The sequence below is a fragment of the Adiantum capillus-veneris genome, chromosome 5 (genome assembly GCF_014529385.1).
Source record: "Adiantum capillus-veneris isolate H3 chromosome 5, ASM1452938v2, whole genome shotgun sequence".
NCBI lineage: Eukaryota > Viridiplantae > Streptophyta > Polypodiopsida > Polypodiales > Pteridaceae > Adiantum > Adiantum capillus-veneris.
The window spans coordinates 65124999-65146290 of record NC_140935.1 but is presented as its reverse complement, the minus strand read 5'-3'; the positions used below and the strand labels follow the sequence as shown (position 1 = coordinate 65146290).

At 46.0% G+C, this 21292-nt stretch overlaps 1 protein-coding gene across 1 annotated transcript in view; it reads right to left on the bottom strand.

Annotated features, from left to right (window-relative positions):
• LOC147457446 (dynein regulatory complex subunit 7-like) overlaps positions 1-21292 on the bottom strand; it is a 318156-nt gene that overhangs the window by 185716 nt on the left and 111148 nt on the right. Inside the window, exons 9-10 of the mRNA XM_086512336.1 lie at positions 19761-19848; positions 3632-3763 (exon numbers count right to left, since the gene is read on the bottom strand). Of these exons, the coding sequence (XP_086368462.1) occupies positions 3632-3763; positions 19761-19848 (220 nt within the window). The remainder of the gene's footprint in view (positions 1-3631; positions 3764-19760; positions 19849-21292) is intronic.

Here is a 21292-nt window from a genome sequence, read left to right as displayed (position 1 = left end):
TCTGTTCCAAGTCGGCCACTGCTTCCAAGAAGGCTTCATCAATGTCAGATAACAGGGAAGTTGGTTTGCTCTGAGCAATTTTGAAGGACTCGTCCTTTGGGTCAAATGGACCAGCTTGAGGAAGTGGGGACTGGCGAGGTGGACCTATGGGCAGACTGAGACCAAGAGCTGCTCTTTGTGCCAGAGTAAGGACACCAGCAGGCTCCTCCACTTGCAGTGGCTCAACCACCTGAGTAGCAGGTGATGGTTGAGGCACGGTGTTCACAGTAATCAAGTTTATCTTCGAGAAGGTGAATTCTTGCTGGTTCTGAGTCGAGCTTGAAGACGTGGATGCCCTTTGCGTGGGACAATCCTTACTGTGGTGATCCTTTGAATCAGGGCAATGACGACAAGGAGGGGACCCCTCAGGTAAAGGACACTTGCTCTAATAATGCCCATATTCTCCGCATCCGTAGCAAAGTATGGGCCCCGGAAGGACGAAACGGGGGACGAGGTGGTTGCTGCATGGAGTTGGAGGCTGAAGTGTAGAAGCTCTGAGGGGTTGAGGGGGCATTAGCATTATAAAAACTTTGAGTCGGGAAAGTACTTGACATACCTTGGACAGCAAGGGTATTGAGCAAAGGTGGCATGTAGTTGGGATGGCTGTAGTGGGAAACCATGTTTGATGCTGGTGCTACTCCCTGTTGGAGAGTAGGACCAAGACTTTGTTGTATTTTGTGCAATCCCTTTATATAGTAGCAATCCTTATCTTCATGACCCGATTTTTCGCAGAAGTGTCAATAAGAGCGAAGGGGACAGTCCTGTGGAGGGTGTCCTGGAGAGCGGCACGAACTACACCATACCATAGCCTTAGTCTCCTGCTGAGACTTGAGCTCTTCTAACTCTCTTTTAAGTTGATCATAAGCCTCTTGATGTGGAGGCTTCTCTTGTCTAAGAGAGAAGGATCTCTCTTCGTGAAGGGCCCGCTATAACTTTAGGGCTTCCAGTTCCCTTCTTAAAGAAGTCAAGGGGTCTGATGGACTGTCCATGAGTACAGGGGCAATATCTAACTGAAGCGAGTCAGTGAATTGCCTTCTTGCTCCCTCTATTCTAGTAGCAGTAGCAACAAAATCCTCCAGACTGGCTTCAAGACGGAGACTTTCTCTGAGCTTTTGTTGAGAAGTCTTAGGCAGAGCCTTCTCTACCCACTTCTTCACCATGAATTCCCCTGGTTGCTGAGGCAGCTTGGCGACCAGGGACTTTGTTCTGGTCATGAGCTCTGCAAATGTCTCCTTGGGCTGGAGCAACAAGTTGGCCAACTCATCTAGAATCTTTTCTTGATAATCCCCTGGTCGGAAAGCTTCACAGAACTGCTGTCTTAACATGGTCCAAGTAGTAAAGTGGTTTTCAGCAAACTGACTGTACCATTTATCTGCAAGACCATCCAAGGTGGAAGGGAAGATGCGTCTTCTCTGTTGAGGCCACGACCTCTGCAAAGAGAGACAAACCTCCGAGCATGGTCGTCTGCATCTTCTGCAGAGAGACCTTTAAAGGTAGGGAACTTGATGTTCACCTTTGCCAGAACACTTGTGAGCTCCTCCATGGCCTCTTGCTCCTGAGTTAGTGGCTCCCTAGCTTGCTGTAACAAAATGGGGGAGTGCCTTACCGGAGAAGGTGACCTAGAGGATGTAGAACCGGTTGAAGGAATGGAGGTAGCCGTATGTGTAGGTATGGGTGATGGGGTTAATATGCTTCTACTGGCACCAAGGGTTGACGCCTTCTGTGGTAGTACTTCAGAGGACTCAGTAGTGCACTTTGACGCTCCAAAGACCTCCTTGTATGTGTCATGCAGTAACAGCCAACCCCACCAAGCTTTGGATAAGAAGACCTTCACTTGGGCAAGACAACCTTCACTTGGCTGAACATTGGTCTAGACTCTACTAGACCAGGGCGAGTGACTAGACCACCTGGCCTGGACCTGGACGAGGAAGGACTAGACCAGGGACGAGAAGAACCAGACCAGGACTAGCACTGGGTGGACCAGGGCGAGAGAGGACCAGACCAACAAGGCAAAAGACTAGACCACTAGGTTAAGCTGTCAATGGGTGAAAACTGGATCAGGCTGCACAGCGAAGCGAAGAAACCAGCTACTCAACAGAGTGAGACTTCAGTTGAGGTCCCACCGTGATCGCCAAAATGAGAGCACCTGTAGCACGGATAATGTATCCTGCTCTCTACAGTGTGGGTGTCCCTCAGTGCAATGTGCGTGACAATCTCACTCAATAAATAGAAACTCTCTCAAACAGAATGAAACACAGAAACAATGGATAACAACAGTGACACAGCAGTAGACCAGAACATGTGGACTCGACTAGCTCAAAGAACCATGTACAGACTCTGGCGTGGCAACACACTCAGCTCCAGCCCAGGACTCACACGTACAAATGGGGTGTCGAGGCTCAGATGTGCATGGATGGTGAAGCAGTGCTCTGTGTAAGACTCTCTCTAGACAACTACGTGCAAGATAAGATAGGACTGGCCCAAAACGACTACTCATATGTATACCCATAAGAGCCACCAACGGCCCATAAATGTCCAGCCAGCTCAGTCTATCTCCAAACTGAGTGGTGGTGGTGACCTGGCCACGATGTCCACTAGACCACCGTAGGTACCCTGCCACGTGTCACTCCCAGCCCAAAGGGTCCATCCAATGTGAACCAGACCAACTGTAGCTAACTGTCCAACTGCCTGTCCTGTGAAGTGACACTGTAGCCCTGCTACAAGAGTAAACACGCATACAGGCACCTATTAACATTTAAATTTGAAAAATGCAAATGGATAAAACTGGCTTGTGCTCCATGCCCACGGTCGGGACCACATCCCTGTAAGTCTTACAAAGAAGCTACTTCAACAAGTATCACTTTTGCTCTTCAAATTTTCAGTGGATACCTCATAGTTGTAATACAAAGTAATTGCAAGCATCTTTTTCAATATAGTTCTCAACTTTCCTTCACTAAGACACTTTACCATAGTACTGAGATTATTGCATATTTTTAACCAGACAAACACACTTTGGAACCGGATTGACCATGTGAAAAGCCACTCTGCCAGTCCAGGCAAGTGCCTATTTGACAGTGAAGTTTTGAGACTTTGCATAGTGAATGGAAGAAAGGAAAATATACTTCAGACCATTTTTAAAACTAGAAATCAGAAAATGTGGATGCTAATGTTTAAGAAGACTAGAGAGACAAGTTCAATCTATCTTCAAAGTGACCAGGAGTTCTTTATATACAAGAGAAGCAGAAACATATCCTCCATAGTTACCAGGAATAGAAAATCTGAACACAGAATGGGGAAACTGAAACAGGCATGAATTGTCTAAAACACGGAATGGGGAATCGGAAGGGGAGTTGGAATGGGAACAGGAAACAAAAGCCTGAAAATGGCCATTCCTTGTAACTATGATCTCCTCCCCTTTGGATAAATTTAGTTGAATCGGGATGATAAGACATATTTTCTGCCTGTTTTTTGTGCATTCTTCAGCCAATAATGTTTTCAAAGCCATAATTCATTCATCCTGATCTAGTCTATTAGTGATAAGCATTCATAAACCTGATTGGGATTGCTAATAAAGTTTCTCAAATCATCTTACCTGAGTGTCGAGAACATGGACATCGTTGTATCGTTGCCGACTACCACGACCACCAAATACAATAAGCTGAAACCCAATCACCACCATAGATGCACCTTCACGAACTGATGGTATGCTTCCCTCAACTGGAGGCTGCAGAAGATAACCACCTTATTGAGCACAATCAGATACGAGTGCATGGAACCAACTGTCAACCTGGCTGAAGTTCATAGATATGCCAAATTTAAGAAAAACTTTCAGGATTATCACAAATTATTTGGAATCCCTTCCATACGCTTTTTTAAAGAGAAAAGGCTATAGCTTATTTCTGATTATTCAATGTACATCAAGGATCGATGGTGTGTGACTGGAGACCACATTGATGGATCTTCAGCGAGGCAAGATTCATGGAGGGAGAGGTTCAGGGCTTCGCCTCCTTACATTGTATTTTCAGAGCTCATCAGATGAGAGAAATTAAAGGTGAGCCTCTTTGGCAATTTCAACCCCTTCACACATTTTCAAGTTGGAGCTAAAAGTAGGTACTAGGTAGATGGTAGCCATTGTCAAGTTCAAGATAAAGGTAGGTACTAGGTAGATGCCTGAAGCCATAGCGACATCCACTATCATCAATATGACAATTGACGAGGAGCAAAAGAGAAAGACTAGAGCGCTTCACGTGCGTGTTCCAAGTCTCAAAGACACTGGAAAAGTAGAAGAAGAGGTACAAGAGCTCTTGAAACGCGTGGGTATATCTAAACCCACACACATAAGTGCTTCGAGAGTTGGCAAGAAGGGAAGTGATGAAAAAGGAAGGCCCAAGGAAAGAGCACTCATTATATGTTTCCCCACACTGGAAGCTAGGAGGGAATTCCTGAAGAAGAGACCAACATTCCAGCAAACTGGGATATTTTTGGGTGATGACATCACTCTCACACAGGTAGGACACATACAAGAGCTGATGCTAGAGAGCAAGGCGGCGAGGGAGAAGGGGAAAATTGCTTTCTATAGAGGAGGGAGAGTAGTGGTGTTAGACAAACGCACCGCATGACAGTGCGAGACCTATGGGACCAACCCTAAAATGGCAACATGGAACTATGAAGGATCAATGAAGCTAGATGTAGGCACATTTGAGGATAGCGTTAAGGGAAGAGACATTATTTTTTACTCGGAAACGCATCAGACTCCTAGCGGCACATTACCTAGAGTGACAGGATACCATTGGGAGACTACATGTAGGCAGGACGTGAGATCAACACATAGAGGACGGGGGTCGGGAGGTGTGGCAGTCCTATTCAAGGAGGAGCTTCAACCCCTCATTCGTATTGTCCGAAGGAATTAACAGGCCAGATATATGTGGGCTTGAGTGAGAGCGGAGATAGGGAGGCCACTCTACATTGCAATATGTTGTTTTGCCACCAGCACATCTCACTATGCATCGCCCAAGGGGCAGTCACCCTACATGATCTTGGATGAGGACATATGGGAGTTCTCTAGGGATGGAGATGTCATTCTTCTGGGAGGCTTCAATGCTACGACGGAGCAGTCTCAAACAACTTTCTACGATACCTCAGAGGAAATGTTGAGAGATTTGGATGTTAGCAATATGGGATTGGTCATGTGTTCACAGGATAAAGAACATACTGGATATGGGGGATATCTAATAGATTCGGGGACTGCACATGGATTGGCCATCTTGAATGGCCTCCAAAGATTCCCAACGTCAAGTGGGTTCACTTGTTTTCCTCATAGACATGGGGCTAGCACAGTGGATTATGTTTTGGCCCAGCTCAGTTTCATACCCTCTATCCAAAACTTTACGGTCGGGCCTAGGCCTATTAGGGTAGCAGTAGATCATGCCCTCCTCACATTTACTGTCTCAATCCCGTTCAGCACAGCTCGATTGACACAGGCATCTACGCATGCACGATACACTTTTACTTCGAAGAGTGATTCTGTCTACATAGATGGTATCTACAAACGCTTATGTACACAGGATCTAGGGAGACCTCTAGGGGAGCTCACATCTATAGTGAGAGACACTACAGGATGCAGCAACAAAGGCATACCCACACACTCAGCCTTGGTAGCGAGGACCATCTAGGAGCATACCCTAGAAAATCTCGTATGACGAGGAGTGCAGAAAGACCAGAACCCGACTTCCGGGAGAGGTACTTCTAGGAGTCATTACTCACAGGGAGTAACGGATTGCTTCTCGGTGTTTGGTACGATGGCAGAAGAGGGCATTTCTAGCTCGACTAGAGCAGGATTTGTATCAGTTGTTTTTTGAGTCAGGATTCCGGCAAGGCATGGCAACTCTTCCATGAGCACTCCCCCCCACCAGTCATCACTTCTACAGAGGTACGGGGTCAGTATGCGTCATCTCTCTACATCGTCTCGGGGCAGCCACCTCTTCCAGATCCGCCAGAGCCATGCCCACACACATGTGATTTCTTTACCGCTGAGATGGTAAAGAAATCCATTGACAGGATGAAGACTAGGAGAGCATATGATCACAATGGCCTCGTAGCAGAGCATTTTATACATGCCAAAGATCTACTTGCAGAGCTTCTAGCAGTGATGTTCGACCGTGCCATGTGCAAGGGCCTACCTGATACTTGGAGTTTGTTCACTATCGTACCTATCTTCAAGTCAAGGGCCTTATGGAACCTTGGAATTACCACACTATCACGATTGGACACACATTGGCACGGTTGTACGCTTCCATCCTTGAGCAGCAGTTGAGTAGATGGGCAGAGAGAGAAGGTGTACGCGCAGCAGGGCGGCGGGTTTCAGAAGAGGTTTCTCTACTCTTAATCATATTCTCACACTCAGAGCCATTATTGAGGAGGGGAGATCACATGGGAGACGGCTCTATTGTTGCTTTGCGGATTTCCGCAAACCCTTCCATACAATCCCTAGAGCTAGATTGATGTGCACACTGCAAGAGATGGGGGTACCCAAAGAGTTGGTTTCGGGGATCATGGCTCTATACAAGTCGGTAGTGGGGCATGTACGCACTCCAGACGGGATTTCTGATTTGGTTCATTCCACTATTGGGGTGAAACAAGGCTGCCCGCTATCTCCTACACTATTTGGCATGTATGTGGATGAGGTTGCTGACAAAATTGAGAGGGATGGTGATAGAGGACCACAGTTGGTAGGGACATGGATCCCATTATTGTTCTATACTGATGATATTGTGTTGATTTCTGACTCTCCGGAGGGGATGCAACGTCATTTAGATTCTTTGTACACATTTGCCTACCATAGTGGATTGTCTGTTAACCTCGGGAAAACCAAGGTTATGGTGTTTATTACCACACCACAATGGGTCAAGAGGTCAGCACCCACTTTTACATATGGCCAGGAGATGGTAGAGTATACAGATGCATACACCTATCTTGGGGTAGTCTTCAATGGACCGGTGATTTGATTAAGGAGAGCAGCAGAGACTAGATTGACGAGAGATTATGCAGCCTCGGGAGGATTGAAGAAGATGTGTTTGCACGTTCAGTTTCAGGAACCTCGAACAAAGATGTGGCTTTTTGACACTCTAGTGGCTTCAGCTATGCTTTATGGGGTTTAGATTTGGGGACCCTCAGTGGACCACTATGGAAGATCTGGTAGCACTGATAAATGGAGATGTATGGAGAGGCCTCTAGTCTCTATGATCTCTCGGCTAATTCGAGCTAAGGCCTCAGTGCCACATGAGATTATTCGAGCCGAGCTAGCTGCCCCCCCCCCCCCCCCCCCCCCCCCGTTCGTAGTTGAGGCCCTTACTAGATCAGTTTCCTTCATGCATAATTTATGGGACCTCCCCAAAGACAGATATGCATGGCTAGCCCTTGAGTCATCTTGACAACTAGCACTACAGAGGGACACAACATGCTTATATGGGCAGATGACATCATTGTTTTGGTCACATGGCTTCAGCATGGATAGATTGCCCCCATTCCAATACTCATTGGATGCATCCTCCCTTTCGGTCACACAGACACAGATCACTAGACTTATACGTCAGGATTTAATTCAACTAGATACCAGAAGCACATGCATACAGCCGGTACGAGAGTTGGGCACAAAGATGACTTTCTACAAAGAGCATCTTCTCCAACTAACAGAGGATGGACATGTGATCAGACCCGCCTATATGGACACTCATTTATCCGATGGGATACGATGTGCTATTGGTCAAATGCGCACATCATCGCATCAGCTAGAGATTGAGACTTGCAGATTTAAGAGAGTACCAACAGAATCCAGGATATGCCAGTTGTGTCATATAGATCCAGAGACAGAGTTACATCACAGTTGTCATTGTCCAATATACTATGAGATACAAGACCGCTTTCATTGTCTATTTAGAGAAGTATCAGGATCAGAGATGCCTTGACTTGTTTTTGCTAGAGCTGTGCAGACATAGGGAGAGTCTCTTGAGGAGATCAAGCATTGGGAGACATTCATAGAGGGAGATCACTGAATTCTTTTAAGCAGGGACTCAGATGAGCATGCTTCACAACAGACTTCAGAGCCCACTTATACCAGAGGTATTTTAGTGGACAGGGCCACTGAGCTTGGAAGAGCTAGACGCCCACGTCTACGAACACTCTAGACAATGAACGACAAAGCAAACAAGTGACTCCATAGTAGAACCTGAACAGCATGGGACTCGACTAACTCAAATGAACCTGTACAGACTCTGGCTGGCAGCACACTCAACTCCAAGCCCAGAACTCACGGGTACAATGGGGGTGTTGAGGCTCAAGATGTGCAGGGAGACTGCAGATGTGTGGTGTAGACTCGACACAACGCTAGACTCAAGACTCATAAAACCCTCTAGAGCAGTGTAACCTGGCTAAAGAAAATATGAGCATATATACAACCAAAAAGGGAAGCCAACGGATAACTCAAATATCTTTGACTGTCCAGCTACACCTATCTCCAAGCTATGGCGGGGAAGAACTGGCCACAATGTCCTCTAAACCACCACTCCTGCCACGTGTCAAGTCCAGGTGTAAGTCCGCCCAGTGTGAACCTACGACCAACTATGATTGCCTTTCCGTGCCAAGTGACATTGTAGCCCAGCTACAGGTTTCTCGCCACAAGACCATTCACCGTCTCGGTGAGAGAAACGCTCGAACTGCAAGAAAAGGAGGAATTGCATATGTAAAATAAGGAGATGGAGCTGAACATTTGATCCTATCATCCAAGGGAAAGAGTCATCGCCACTGTCGCACCCGAAGTGTCAGCCTCTAGAGGTGGCCACATCCATCAAATAGATGGAGGGAGGTTGCTGCAGAAGTATAGCTTGCTACACTCTGCTCTCAACACAGCCATGGCGATGTGCACGAGCAAAGCTGTCGGAAGAAGCTCTCTGTGCTGACTGCATGTGTGGTATGTGAGCTAGCTGCTGAAACCCTTGAGGATAGTAGTGGTAATATTGAGGTTGGGCACCTCCCATGAACTATGTAAAGGGTCCTATGAACTGCGTAGGACCCGGTTGTGCATAGTCTCCCAGGAGTTTGTACCTGAGTCTGTATCTGCCCCACCAAACCAGTCCATCCATACCCCATAGCAACGGGAGCTGGAGCTCCCCTATCATTGTGTAGTAGCATCTCCCGAAATCCTTGTACTTATGCTTTGAGGTCACCGATGGTTTTTTATTTCACCTTCAAAGCTTGTTGCAGTACGAAAATAGTAACATCTCTGCCCGCGATTGCACTCTTTGCGACATGTAGACATCCCTCCATGGCCGCGTATGTGGCTGAGTGATGCTGGTGAGTAGCAGCTAACCTCTCTGCTCCCAACTCAATGGTGTCCATAGCATTCCTTGAGTCTTGCAATATCTCATCAGAGAGACAAAATAGTGAAGTAGAGTCCGCCACCATCGAAGATCCAACAGAGGTGTGTGATGGTGTAGGCTCGCAAGTGGCACAACTGGTGAGCTAGGAGTAGGCACATTGAGTGTTGTGGGTGTAGCTGCCATGGGTATTGCAGATAAGGTGTGGGATATAGTTACTATGGTAGGAGTGAAGATGGGAGAAGAAGGGAGAGGAGCATGTGAGGGAGAAGCCTCAGATGGAACATGAATAGGGTAATCGGGAATAGCAGAGTTCATCCCCGGCACAGTAGAACTAGGTGAAGAAGTAGAAATGAAGCAATGTGAGAGTTGTGTCACCCTACACTGACTCTCCGATAAGGGTAAGGGGAGTAGTGACTGCCGTATCTTTGACCACTTTTTCCCTAGCCTTCTTCTTGAGGACGGGATCACCAAAATTGCCAAGAGATTTTCTCTTCGCTTTTGAATATACTTGTTGCCTATCCTCATCTACATCCAAAGGGCTAACATGGATAGTGATGATGCAGGCTAACATTGAAAGCTTGATTGTATGGATTGTACCTGAGCTCTAAATCATATTGCCCTCGACTGTAAGGATGTGTGAAGAATCTGATGAAATCCACAAGGTGTTGTGTGGATTAGACAGTAGAGGCCATCATAGTAGGAAAACATAGTAGGCACCTCGCATTTTCCCTTTGACTCCTTGGCATCTCTAAGCAGAAAGTAATACTTAAAGATTGTCAACAGCTCTTTATTCCTCGCATAGTCTGGGTCATCAATGGAGCAACTCCTGACAAGCCTCAATGGTGGCATCTTTAAAGAGCTTGGAGTATGTGTGTGTAGCCGGCTTCAAAGACGGAAAGGTGGTCATTCCCAACACATGATCCATCCGTGTAGCAGTAAGTTTGTGACCCCGCACTTTTGGAAAAAGGTTCAAAAGTTCGTGAACCATAGCCACAAGCACATCAGCGGGTAAATCTGCATCTGCTAAGGCCATCAAACCAAGTTTCTACAGCTGATCTCTAGAAAGGATATCGGCAGAGAAGGATGGAATAGTTGCAGTTGAAAATTCAAAGTGAACTTTACCTAGCTTTTGCATTTGGCAGACCTGTTGATCTCATGATGTAACAGCTGATGCTCTCCGGTTTTTTTTCCTTTTGGTTCTTCTTTTTCTTAGGTGTTGGAATGCCCTGACTCTGAGTTGGAATCAAAATTAACCTTGTTCAAAGGTACTCTGTAACTTTCATCATTTCCTTCACTGGAAGTCATCTTGGTAACACCATGGCTGCTTTGATCTAATTCTGCATCATCGCAAAACTCCTTTGTCTGTCTATATGAGCATGATTTTTTCGCAAAGCTTCTCGTCACATTTGCCTACTAATGCCTACCATATTAACATAGTAACCAAACTCTGTCGTTCCACATTGTAAAATTACACTCGGCAAACTTTATATTGATTTTGTCAGCTCTATAACCCACAGTAGCTTACATACAGCAGTCGTCAAATCACCACATTAGCATACATACATGGTCCCTTCAAATTCTAGCGAACACCCTGTACAACACCCTGTGTGCAGGACTGAAGGAATGACTAATCTGTCTGAAGAACTCAAGGGGTGAACAAATTGCTGAGATTCAGGAGTATGAGAGCTCATACCAGATGCAAGGTAGGACGAGATGGAACTAGTTAAGGCGAGTGTTGGATAGAGGAGCGAGAAGGGTTTTGGGTGGGTCGGGGCGAGATTGGAGAGGGTAGGGGGGAGGGGGTTAGGGGTGGGTAGGGGCGAGGGAAAAATAGATAGGGACGAGGGGCTCCGGGTAGGGGTGAGAGCAGGGTAGAGAGGGGTGAGGGGGTTGGGGTGGATAGCGGCGAGGGACTCTGGGTAGGGGCGAGAGCAGGCTAGAGAGGGGCGAGGGGGTTAGGGTGGGTAGGGGCAACAGCAGGGTAAAAAGGGGCAAGGGGATTACGGTGGTTAGGGGCAAGGGGTTGTGGGAGATAAAGGGGAAGTGTATGAAGTCAAGAGTAGAGAACTTCTACGTTGACACGGCAGGGACATAGTCGTGCATGCACAATTGAATCACAAGGATAATCTCAAACACTTAGGTTGTATGGATGGACAACTAAGGAAAAGTTTGGGGTAGTAGAAAATCAATGATATGGGCTGAGACGCTTTTGCACGGGAGTCACATATACCAGAGAGAAAAAATGTTGCAACTATCATCATTTCAAAATAAGCTAGTGAGACCACAGGAGAAGGTAAACAGAGACATCTGTACTGAGAGAACCACACACAATCACAATTTTGTTGTGACATGCACATACAAGAGGGGGTAGTTAGAGAAATCAGAGATTGGTGGGTCGATGGTTAAACAGGGAAAAGCAGTTTAGAGTAATAATATAGCAACGGGAGCCAGATGAGACAAAAAAAAAATACATTGACTTGGACCAAATGCGACTTTGAAAACAGAAAGAAGAACATTGTGGTTGCGGATACGCACAGAAGGATTTAAGGAAGAGAACTCATGGGACACAAGATGGACACAATGGGTTACAATTGTGAAGAAATGAAGGCCAGGGCAGAATTCATGAGACACATGATAGGTGGGCAGAGGGAAGAACGCTCTGGGTGGGTTCAATAGTTTTAAGATTGGGATGCTGCAGCTAGAAAGTATTACAAGAAGGAGAATACGCTACACATGGCTTATATGGCTTACCTTGAGGGATAATAGCACTTTACCTGGGAACCATTTACAAGAGGCAAGGAAACACCATCCAGAGTAGTTAATTGCAACGCTCCATGTGGTAAGACTTCTTACACTCCTAGCCAGGCTGGGACCAACTTCTTTGCTTTTTTATGATATCTTGCCTGATAGAGCAGCATGAGCGAGCCTTGTACGATTTGGGGTTTGTGAAGATGACGATCATGCCATGCTTTGCGACGAAGTTGCTCTACTTGCAGGGCTTGGGAAGCCAATCTGCAACTCTCTTCCAACAGGGAGAGACAAGAGACATAGGCAGAGTTCATACCCCAATCGGCACGAAGACTGCCCACTCGAGGGGATCCCTAGTTCAATTCAAATGGAGCTATGGCTTCTAAGCCGAAGGTTAGTTGAAAGGGTGTGTGAGTGGTTGTGGCTTTGAAAGAAGTGCGATATGCCCAGAGGGTGCCGTGGATAGCTTGAGCCCATGAAGCCTAACGGAGATGGCATGCTTTTTGTAGAAGTGCGATAAGAACATTGTTCGTGCTCTCGGCCTGCCCATTGGCTCTTGGGTAATAGACGCAAGATTTGCGATGAAAAATCTTGTAGTTGGCCAGCAACGTCGAAATTAGCTCATTGATCAAGTGACTGCCCCGATCACTGGTAATCTCTAGGGGGCAACCAAACCTGAAAAATATATTTTCATACAAGAACTTTGTCACAGTATTGCTAGTGCAATGAGCTTTAGAGTTCCTCTGCCCACTTGGTGGCATAATCTGTAGCTACGAGTAGGTACTTCCGATTACCTAGTTGAGCCGAGAGAGAAATTGGACCCACAAAGTCCAAACCCCATCTTTCAAAGGGTAACCATGGATTGCCTACTCGGTTTAGGTCCACAATGCTTACATATATCACAAACTTTTACATGGGCAATTGCATCCCTAAATACATAACGCCACCATAGTCCACTTTGTAGAACTTTCTCGGTAGTGATATGATCAAGTTAATGGCCACCAGTGGGACCACTGTGGGCATCCTCAAGAATATGCTCAACTTCATGGGGGGTCATTTGGTCCTGACTTATAGAGCTGGCCTCCAATCAAAGTAAGTGGTCGATACTTAAACAGCAATCTTCCCTTCTGCAAGGGAGATGCGTTCTCTAGGTATAGGTCAATGGACAGCAAATACAAGATATCTCCATACCACTCCGAGGTTGTATCCACCTTAAATAAACTGCTATCTTAAACGTCATCCGCAACCCTTGTAGCTTCCTTACATGTTTGAATGCGAGAGAGGTGGTTAGCCATGACGATGTTTGTATGGACAGAGGACCACCTCGAAATCAAACTCCTGAAAGAGAAATAGCCATCACCACACTCGACCTGCAACTTGCAGCTTAATAAGAAAATAGCGCAGAGCATGATGATTAGTAATAACTGTGAAGTGGATCCCTAATAAATAGTGGCGAAATTTTTGTAGGGCATAAACAATGGCCAAACCCTCTCTCTCTGTTGTATTGTAGTTGCATTCAGCTTCGGTGAGCAACGACTCGCATAATGAATGGGGCGATCCAAGTTGAACTCCTTGCTAGGCTGAGTCAGAATAGCACCTACAATAGTCTGACTAGCATCAGTATGTACATGAAAGGTGAGACCAATCCGGGGTCATTAAAATAGGGGCTTCAGTCAAGCGCCTTTTCAGCTAAGCAAAAGCTTGAGCTTCAGCAGTGGACCATTGAAAGGGTACATCAGCGCTCGTCAAACGGGTCAAAGGCTGGGCAACATCGGCATACATGCGAATGAACCTGCGATGATAGCCTGTATGGCCTACAAAGCTTTGAACACCCTTGGGATTAAGAGAGGGAGGCAACTTCAGAATGGACACTATTTTGTCAGGGTCAGGAGCCAATCCTTTAGCAGACACTACATGACCTAAAAGCGTACCTTGAGTTACCAAAAAGTGGCATTTGTTAGGGTTGAGCTTCAGACGTGCCTCTTGACACTTGAGGAAGACTGCAGAGAGCTGAGCTAGATGCTCCTCCAAATTTCAAATGGGGTGGAACACTAAGCGCCAGACAATGTCGAAAAATGAAGATTTGAAGATGATCTGTGAGCAGAGGTTAAAAGATGATGTATATTGTACGATTGAAAGGAGGAGGGGCGTTTTTTAATCCAAAAGACATCCTTATATAAATAAACATACCCCATGGAGTCACGAATGAAGTCTCGATGTGGTCTGCTGTGACGAATGCCCAATTGATTGTAGCCGTTGAACCCATCCCTGAAACTATAAAGTATGTGCCTTGCCACATCTTCGAGCACGCGTTCGATGAAGGGGGTTGGAAAACCATTTGGAACTGTTACCTTGTTCAGAGCACGGTAGCTGACACACTTGGAGTCGACACACACTCGGATTTTGTTGGATTGCTTCTCGGATGCTATGACCATGGGTGATAGCCACCTTGAGTGCTCCACCGGTACATTTCCCTGCTTCATCGTCTTCGACATAGACCTCGCCGTCGACCTCCCCGTCTTCGACATAGAACACGCAGTACCCGTCGTCGACATCATCGTCTTCAACATTGTCCCCTTCAGTACCTCAGTTGCTCAATATCCTTCAGTATGTCAGTACCAGTACCCAACATTAGTAGCAACAGTACCCATAAGCATCAGCATCTCAGCATCCAGCCACTGTAGTAGCATGTGTGCAAGAATAAAGAAAGTACTTTCTCTAGCAATAGAGCAAGGGGGCCCTTGAGGGTTGGGACCCTACATCCCTATGTTGTCTCTTTTCTCTCTCTTTCCTCTCTTTTTCTATCAGTTCAGTTCAGTTCTTTCAAGTGAAGTAAAGTGTCCCTTGTGTTTGTGTGGGAAGTACTAGATCCGAGCAAATCCTTATTCTCTTCCACTGCACGTGACATTGGCATCAAAGCTTTGTGTGCGTTGGGGGCCCTTGAGGGTTGGGACCCGACATCCCTGTGTCATCTCTTTTCTCTCTCTTGTCTCTCTCTTTCTTTCAGTTCAATTTAGTTCTTTCAAGTGAAGTAAAGTGTCCCTTGTGTTTGTGTGCGGAGTACTATATTCGAGCAAATCCTTATTCTGTTCTGCTGCAGCTGGCATTGGCATCAAAGCTTTGTGTGCGTTGCACCTGACATTGGTATCAGAGCTCTGTGCGTGCTTCGGCTTCGCGAACTCAAGGGAAGAACCATCAAGAACCAAGAACCAAAGAAACCTCTCAATATTTTTTCCTGAAGAATCTTTAAGTCTCAACCATGGACTTACCAGATCCCATCTTCATTGCCATGTCTTTAAGGAAAGATCAACATCGGATACACGACAACCCAGATCTTGAGTACCAAGATCTCCTAGCCTTGTATGCGAATATGGAAGGAGTTGGCGAGAGGATCCCTAAGCTCTTCTGCATTTGCATTCGCATGTAGATGCATCCACTTCGGTCGACAAGAAACCCTTGGATTTTACCTCCAAGCACCCTTACCATTTAGCTTCACCTGCAATGTTTTCACGACAGGACTATTCGAGTGGTAGTGCTTGCTTGCAGGCAGAGTCAGTACGAAGGCTCGTATTCTGCGACACTAGTAAGGCTACCTAGTAGCTTGTATGGTCGGTGTTTACATCGCAGCAGTACCTACATCCGTAGTATCCACCTATTTGGAGGAATTTTCATTGGTGATGCATCCACAACATCAGAAGCATTCATCAGTCAGCATTAGAAGTACACATAGTCGTTCGACAACTGTGCCTCACTTTTAACAAAGGGGGGGGGGGGGGGGGGGGGGGGGGGGGGGGGGGGTCAGGTGCGCACTTCACTTGCGCCACATGGACACGCTTCTGCCATAGTCGAGCGTTAGTCTTAGCGTAGGACCTAGCCTGGCACCTTGTGAGCCTCTAGCAAGACGTGCATGTCCAGGACGGTCATAGTTGCATACCCTCTCTTGCATAGTACAGTCATTTCCGGATGAGCATTTTCCAGAGCATAGCACCCCTTTTGCCAAAGTACACATTTTTCACTCATTTAATAATGAGTGACTTTTGTTGGAAAATTAGGTAGGGCAAATTGCTAAAGAGCTATAAAAGAAACCATTGGGCACTCAATAGAAGCAGAAGAAGCAAGACACAGAACGGCAGGTACCCGTAGCAGAGCAAGCAGACACCCACAGGTTCCAGCGTTTTCTCAAGATCAGTCCAGTGTTTTTAGCCTCAAGCAATCAGCGTTTTCAGCCACTACCACCAACGTTTTCAGTTTCCATCCTTAGCCTCGCGAGAACCCGCATCCTCCGGTTGCAGATCCTTGTCAGATTTCACATCGAGTACCAGATCAGCCTAGCGTTTTCAGAATTCGGCAAATCAGCCAGCGTTTTTGCATTTTAGTCCTAGCCCGGCGAAGCGGTTGCAGATCTAGGACGCAGTATCGAAGCACTAGCAGATCCCCAACAGTGCATCTAGCGTTTTCAATTTTCAGCCTTGATGCCGTCGTCCTCAACACCATCGTCGTCGTCGACATCGTCGTTGTCATCGTCATCACAGATCCCTATCTTAAAGACGACACCTTCGTCGTCGTCATCGCAGATCCCTATCTTGACAACGACACCTTCGTCATCGCCATCGCAGTCCCAAACTTGACGACACCATCATCGTCATCGTCAAGACGAGCAGTACCCGTCATCGACATCATTGTCTTCGACACAGAACCGTTGTCGACTTCACCGTCATCGACACAGTACCGTCGTCCACTTCACTGTCTTCGACACAGTACCGTTGTCGACTTCATCGTCGTCGACAAAGACCCTTAGTACCTCGTCGTCGACTTCATCGTCTTCGACATAGACCTCGTCGTCGACCTCCTCATCTTCGACATAAAACCCACAGTACCCATCGTAGACATCATCGTCTTCGACATAGTCCCCTTCAGTGCCTCAGTACCCTTCAATATGTCAGAACCAGTACCCAGCATTAGTAGCAACAGTACCTATTAGCATCAGCATCCAACCATTGTAGTAGCATTTGTGCAAGAAAAAAGAAAGTACTTGCTCTGGCAACAGAGCAAGGGGGCCCTTGAGGGTTGGGACCCGACATCCCTGTGTCGTCTCTTTTCTCTCTCTTGTCTCTCTCTTTCTTTCAGTTCAATTCAGTTCTTTCAAGTGAAGTAAAGTGTCCCTTGTGTTTGTGTGCGGAGCACTAGATCCGAGCAAATCCTTATTCTCTTCCGCTGCACCTGACAGCAGGAGGTAATGTCGGATATTAGAGCGGCAAGGGAAAAAAGAAAGATTGCTTTTTATCGAGATATTAGAGTGGTGATACTGGAGCAACACTCCGCATGACAGTGCGAGACCTATGGGACCACACTCAAAGTTGCCACTTGGAATTGTAATGGATCCCCATGCCTTGATGTGGGTGCTTTTGAGGATAGTTTCACTGGGAGGGACATCATCCTCTACTCTTAAGACGTGGAGAAGATGCAATCCTATATGCTGGGGGGAAGTACAATCATGAAAAATGCCATCATAATACTCTAGCTCCATCCAGTACCATAGCCAAGGTGTAAGACAGAATGCATGGGTGGGTAAGGTGTGAACAATCCGCGCAGGATGGCGGACGGATTTGTAAAGGCCCCAACTGCGCTCCTCCTCTTGAGATCTGTAGTATCGCTTCTGGATCTCTGTAGTGTAGTCGTGGTGCCCTGCATCCATGGACACGCGGGCATCTGTGAGCTCGGATCTCCTCAGCTTGTTGTAGAGTAACCCCTTTCTATGTGGTCGGAGGTGGCACTGTACTGAAAGAAATCTGTGAGCTATGTATATCGCTCATCTCTCATAGTTGATATTATATGAAGAAGAGAGTCCCAATGCTACTGTGCCTCCAAGAGGAAGCAGTCCAACTAGCGTTGGTCTTTGGACTCAAGAATCTAGTATAGAGTGGGCTGACCTGAAAACAAGTTTGATATTTTCCTTTGATCTCCTCGTATGCTCTACATCTGCATACTAGTGCTCCTCCCCCTCAATCTCCACAGTGCAAAGGCGGCATATCCTCTTTGTTCTAGGAACATGTGCAATTTCGCTTGCCTCAATCTCTAGCTGGTGTGAAGATACTTTGAGTTGTCCAATGGCTACCTGTGCTCTATGTGCAAGTAGACATCGATTGAATGAAGCTATCTGCTAGAATGGTCAGAAAGTGGTCTCTGTAGTACCGCTTCTTCGTGGGGAGATGCTCTCTGGGTGTGATCCATGTCTCTCGTATATATAGCTGTCAAAGATCCTGTCAGAGTACTCTGTTCCTCTCACTATGTGAAAGGCGTGTATAAGGGGAGTTGGGGTCATACTGGAATGGGGGTAGGTCCATGATGTCCAAGCCATGGGATGTAAACCACTCTGTGACTTGTGAATACCAAGATCTCGTCCCTCCCTCCTGATGCAGCTGTATCGATGCCTCAAAAGCTCTGTGTGTAAGTCTAGTGGGAGCTTTCTCATACGTTGGATAAAGCAGACTGTCTAAGATATGGCCTCCACCAGCATCAGTGGTGCAACTAGCTCTACTCTAATAATGTCATTTGGGACTGAAGGTTTGTTGTGAAGCAAACCGGAAATCATAATGATTTGTGGGTGCTCTATCTGTGTCCATAGAGATGCTGATAGTCCTAGTGCCCATTCTACAGCAGCATACATCATAGCAGTTGTGACCAGAGTATCAAAAAGCCTCTGGTGCAGTCTGTGCTTTTGAGGAGGTGGTATAGCTCAAGCTCATGTGCCTCCTCGAAGGCCCACCGTTTACGGCATGTGATGGCCTTCACCTGTCGTCTAACCTTTCTCTCAGTGTCTCCTCCAATGCTCGTTGGGCCTGTAGATCTCTGTGCTCCTCGTCGTACCGCCGGTTCTGGGATATCATCCCAAGGGGTGGGGGTCGACCGCTATGAGTGGTGGGTGGGAAGCAGTTGACGAATGAAGTGTGTAGGACAGCGGATAGTTGGCTAGTGAACAAAAGTTACAACCATATCAGCTATGATACAAACATATGAGATAAAGCATAAAAGGTAAAAAGAAAACATCCTAGATCCTAAAACAATCCCTGTCTCGAGCGATGATACCCTACGTGCATGCCACCTATGCATAGATCTTCGAGGCCTTGGGCATTTTGAACTACCAAGAAATATACCCTGTCGAGGTGGTATATGCTAATGCCTCTTAGCCCCATCCTGAGTGGTGCTCATAAAGAAACCCCTAAGCTCGCTTTGGGCTGGCGCTTTTTGTGTCTGCTTTCTGCTCCTCAAGAGTCTCTCTAGAAGAAAGAGCCCCAAGCACCTCTGGTCCATGTAGTCCATGATCCAAGAGAGTAGTCCAAACCACTCTTTAAAGAGACGATGAAATTGTCCTCGGATCTCATGATAAGCAAGGCAACGGCCTAGATGTGCCTCTAGGTTTAGTTTGTTCTATAGTAGATGTTAACGTAAACTCTCGTTTTTCTTTCTTTCCCCTCCCTAATCATATTCAGACAGGAATAGGTAAGTTTGCATAGTTTGGGTTAGTAACATAGACAAGAACGTAAGGGAAAAATTGTGTCTTGAAATCACAAACTAATAAAAAGATAAGGAGAAATGAACCTGAAACCATGTCATTGTTTTGAGGTCAAGGTAATAAATGTCATTCAACAGCTTATTCTCTTCATTTCGACCACCAAAAATGTACAATCTAGAAACGAGACCAAGGAGACACGAGAAGGAGAAGTGACATAAATAAACAATTTTGGTGCCACTCCTTGCTGACAATATTTTATGGAATAAGGTAGAACGGGACAAGACAATTTATTTCACATCATATACATATGCATACATGAAGGGATACATAGATATCTATATATACATACATACACACATATGCACATTTTTCAATGAAAGCACCATATGTAGTTCTGAAAATTTTAAAGACATACTTCAACATCGCCGCAAGACGACATGGGTCAAAGCATTCATTTTTGGGAAATCATTAACCTTTGGCAGCACAACATTATTGCATGTAAAATTTCCATCTATAATAAAAATGCATAAATCACATGGAGACAAAGCTCTACGTTTGACATGACCACTACTGATAGTCCTCGACAATTCTTCTACTATATTAAAGTGCCATAAAAAACAATAATGATGTCAATGAATGATCCAACAAACAATCTTTTTCTAACCATGGATTCTTTCACTACCTTTCACAAAACTGAATATCCTCCAAACTCCCATTTCTGATGGTCAGGAAGGCCAACAACCAATGTAGGATTAACTTGCATGACGGAGAGAATCTAATCACCTGCAATCTCAGATAGAATGTTTATACAGGCAGTACATCATCTTTTGGATTAAAGCTGGCATGGAGCAGCTCCTACGAGGTTCTTCACATGGGGGGCGATAAATGGGATGATGCAGCAGCCCATGAGAGAGTTCATGTGATGGTACTTACACTGATACCCTCTTAGAAAGATTAGGCTTCGGGAGAGATGCTACCAGCTGGCTCTACTTAAACAATTATTTGTTTGTATTTTTACCATTCACTATATTAGTCTTTCGTAGTAGACATTCGGATCATATACCATTGGTGTAATTTTTTGGTGCCATAGGTCTTTTACTCCTTTTGCAGGTGTAAGTAAACATTTCATATCATTTCTCTCAGACCAGGACAAGATGAGCGTTGTGAACAGATACACTGACGCCAGTTGTGAGGGTGAGGATCATATTCATAGGGCCTGCTTCATATTTTGGTGTCTTCTGACCTTGGGTGTAAGCATAATAGCCTAATCGCCCATGCAGTAAAATACTGTGATCAAAGTTTGTGGCCTTAAGAAACCCTGCCCAAGGCATGCTTTCATAATTTTCTAAGGTAGTCCTGATTCTTTTGTCAAGGGAGACAAAAAAGACGTTGGTGCTTGATAAAACCCTAGAGCACAAGTCAAGGGGTCGTACACTACTAATTGTACTGCTCAATCGAAAGAATTAGTCCCTTAGGGGACATCAAGTATGCATCCTGCAGGAATGAGAAAGGCTGGAATGAGGGTTTGATGAGAAGAAGAATAATAGAGGAAAAGAGAACAGCTGGCAGCCAAAAAAAGAAGGGTATGCAAGCAGTGTCAGAAAGCTGGAATGTGGGT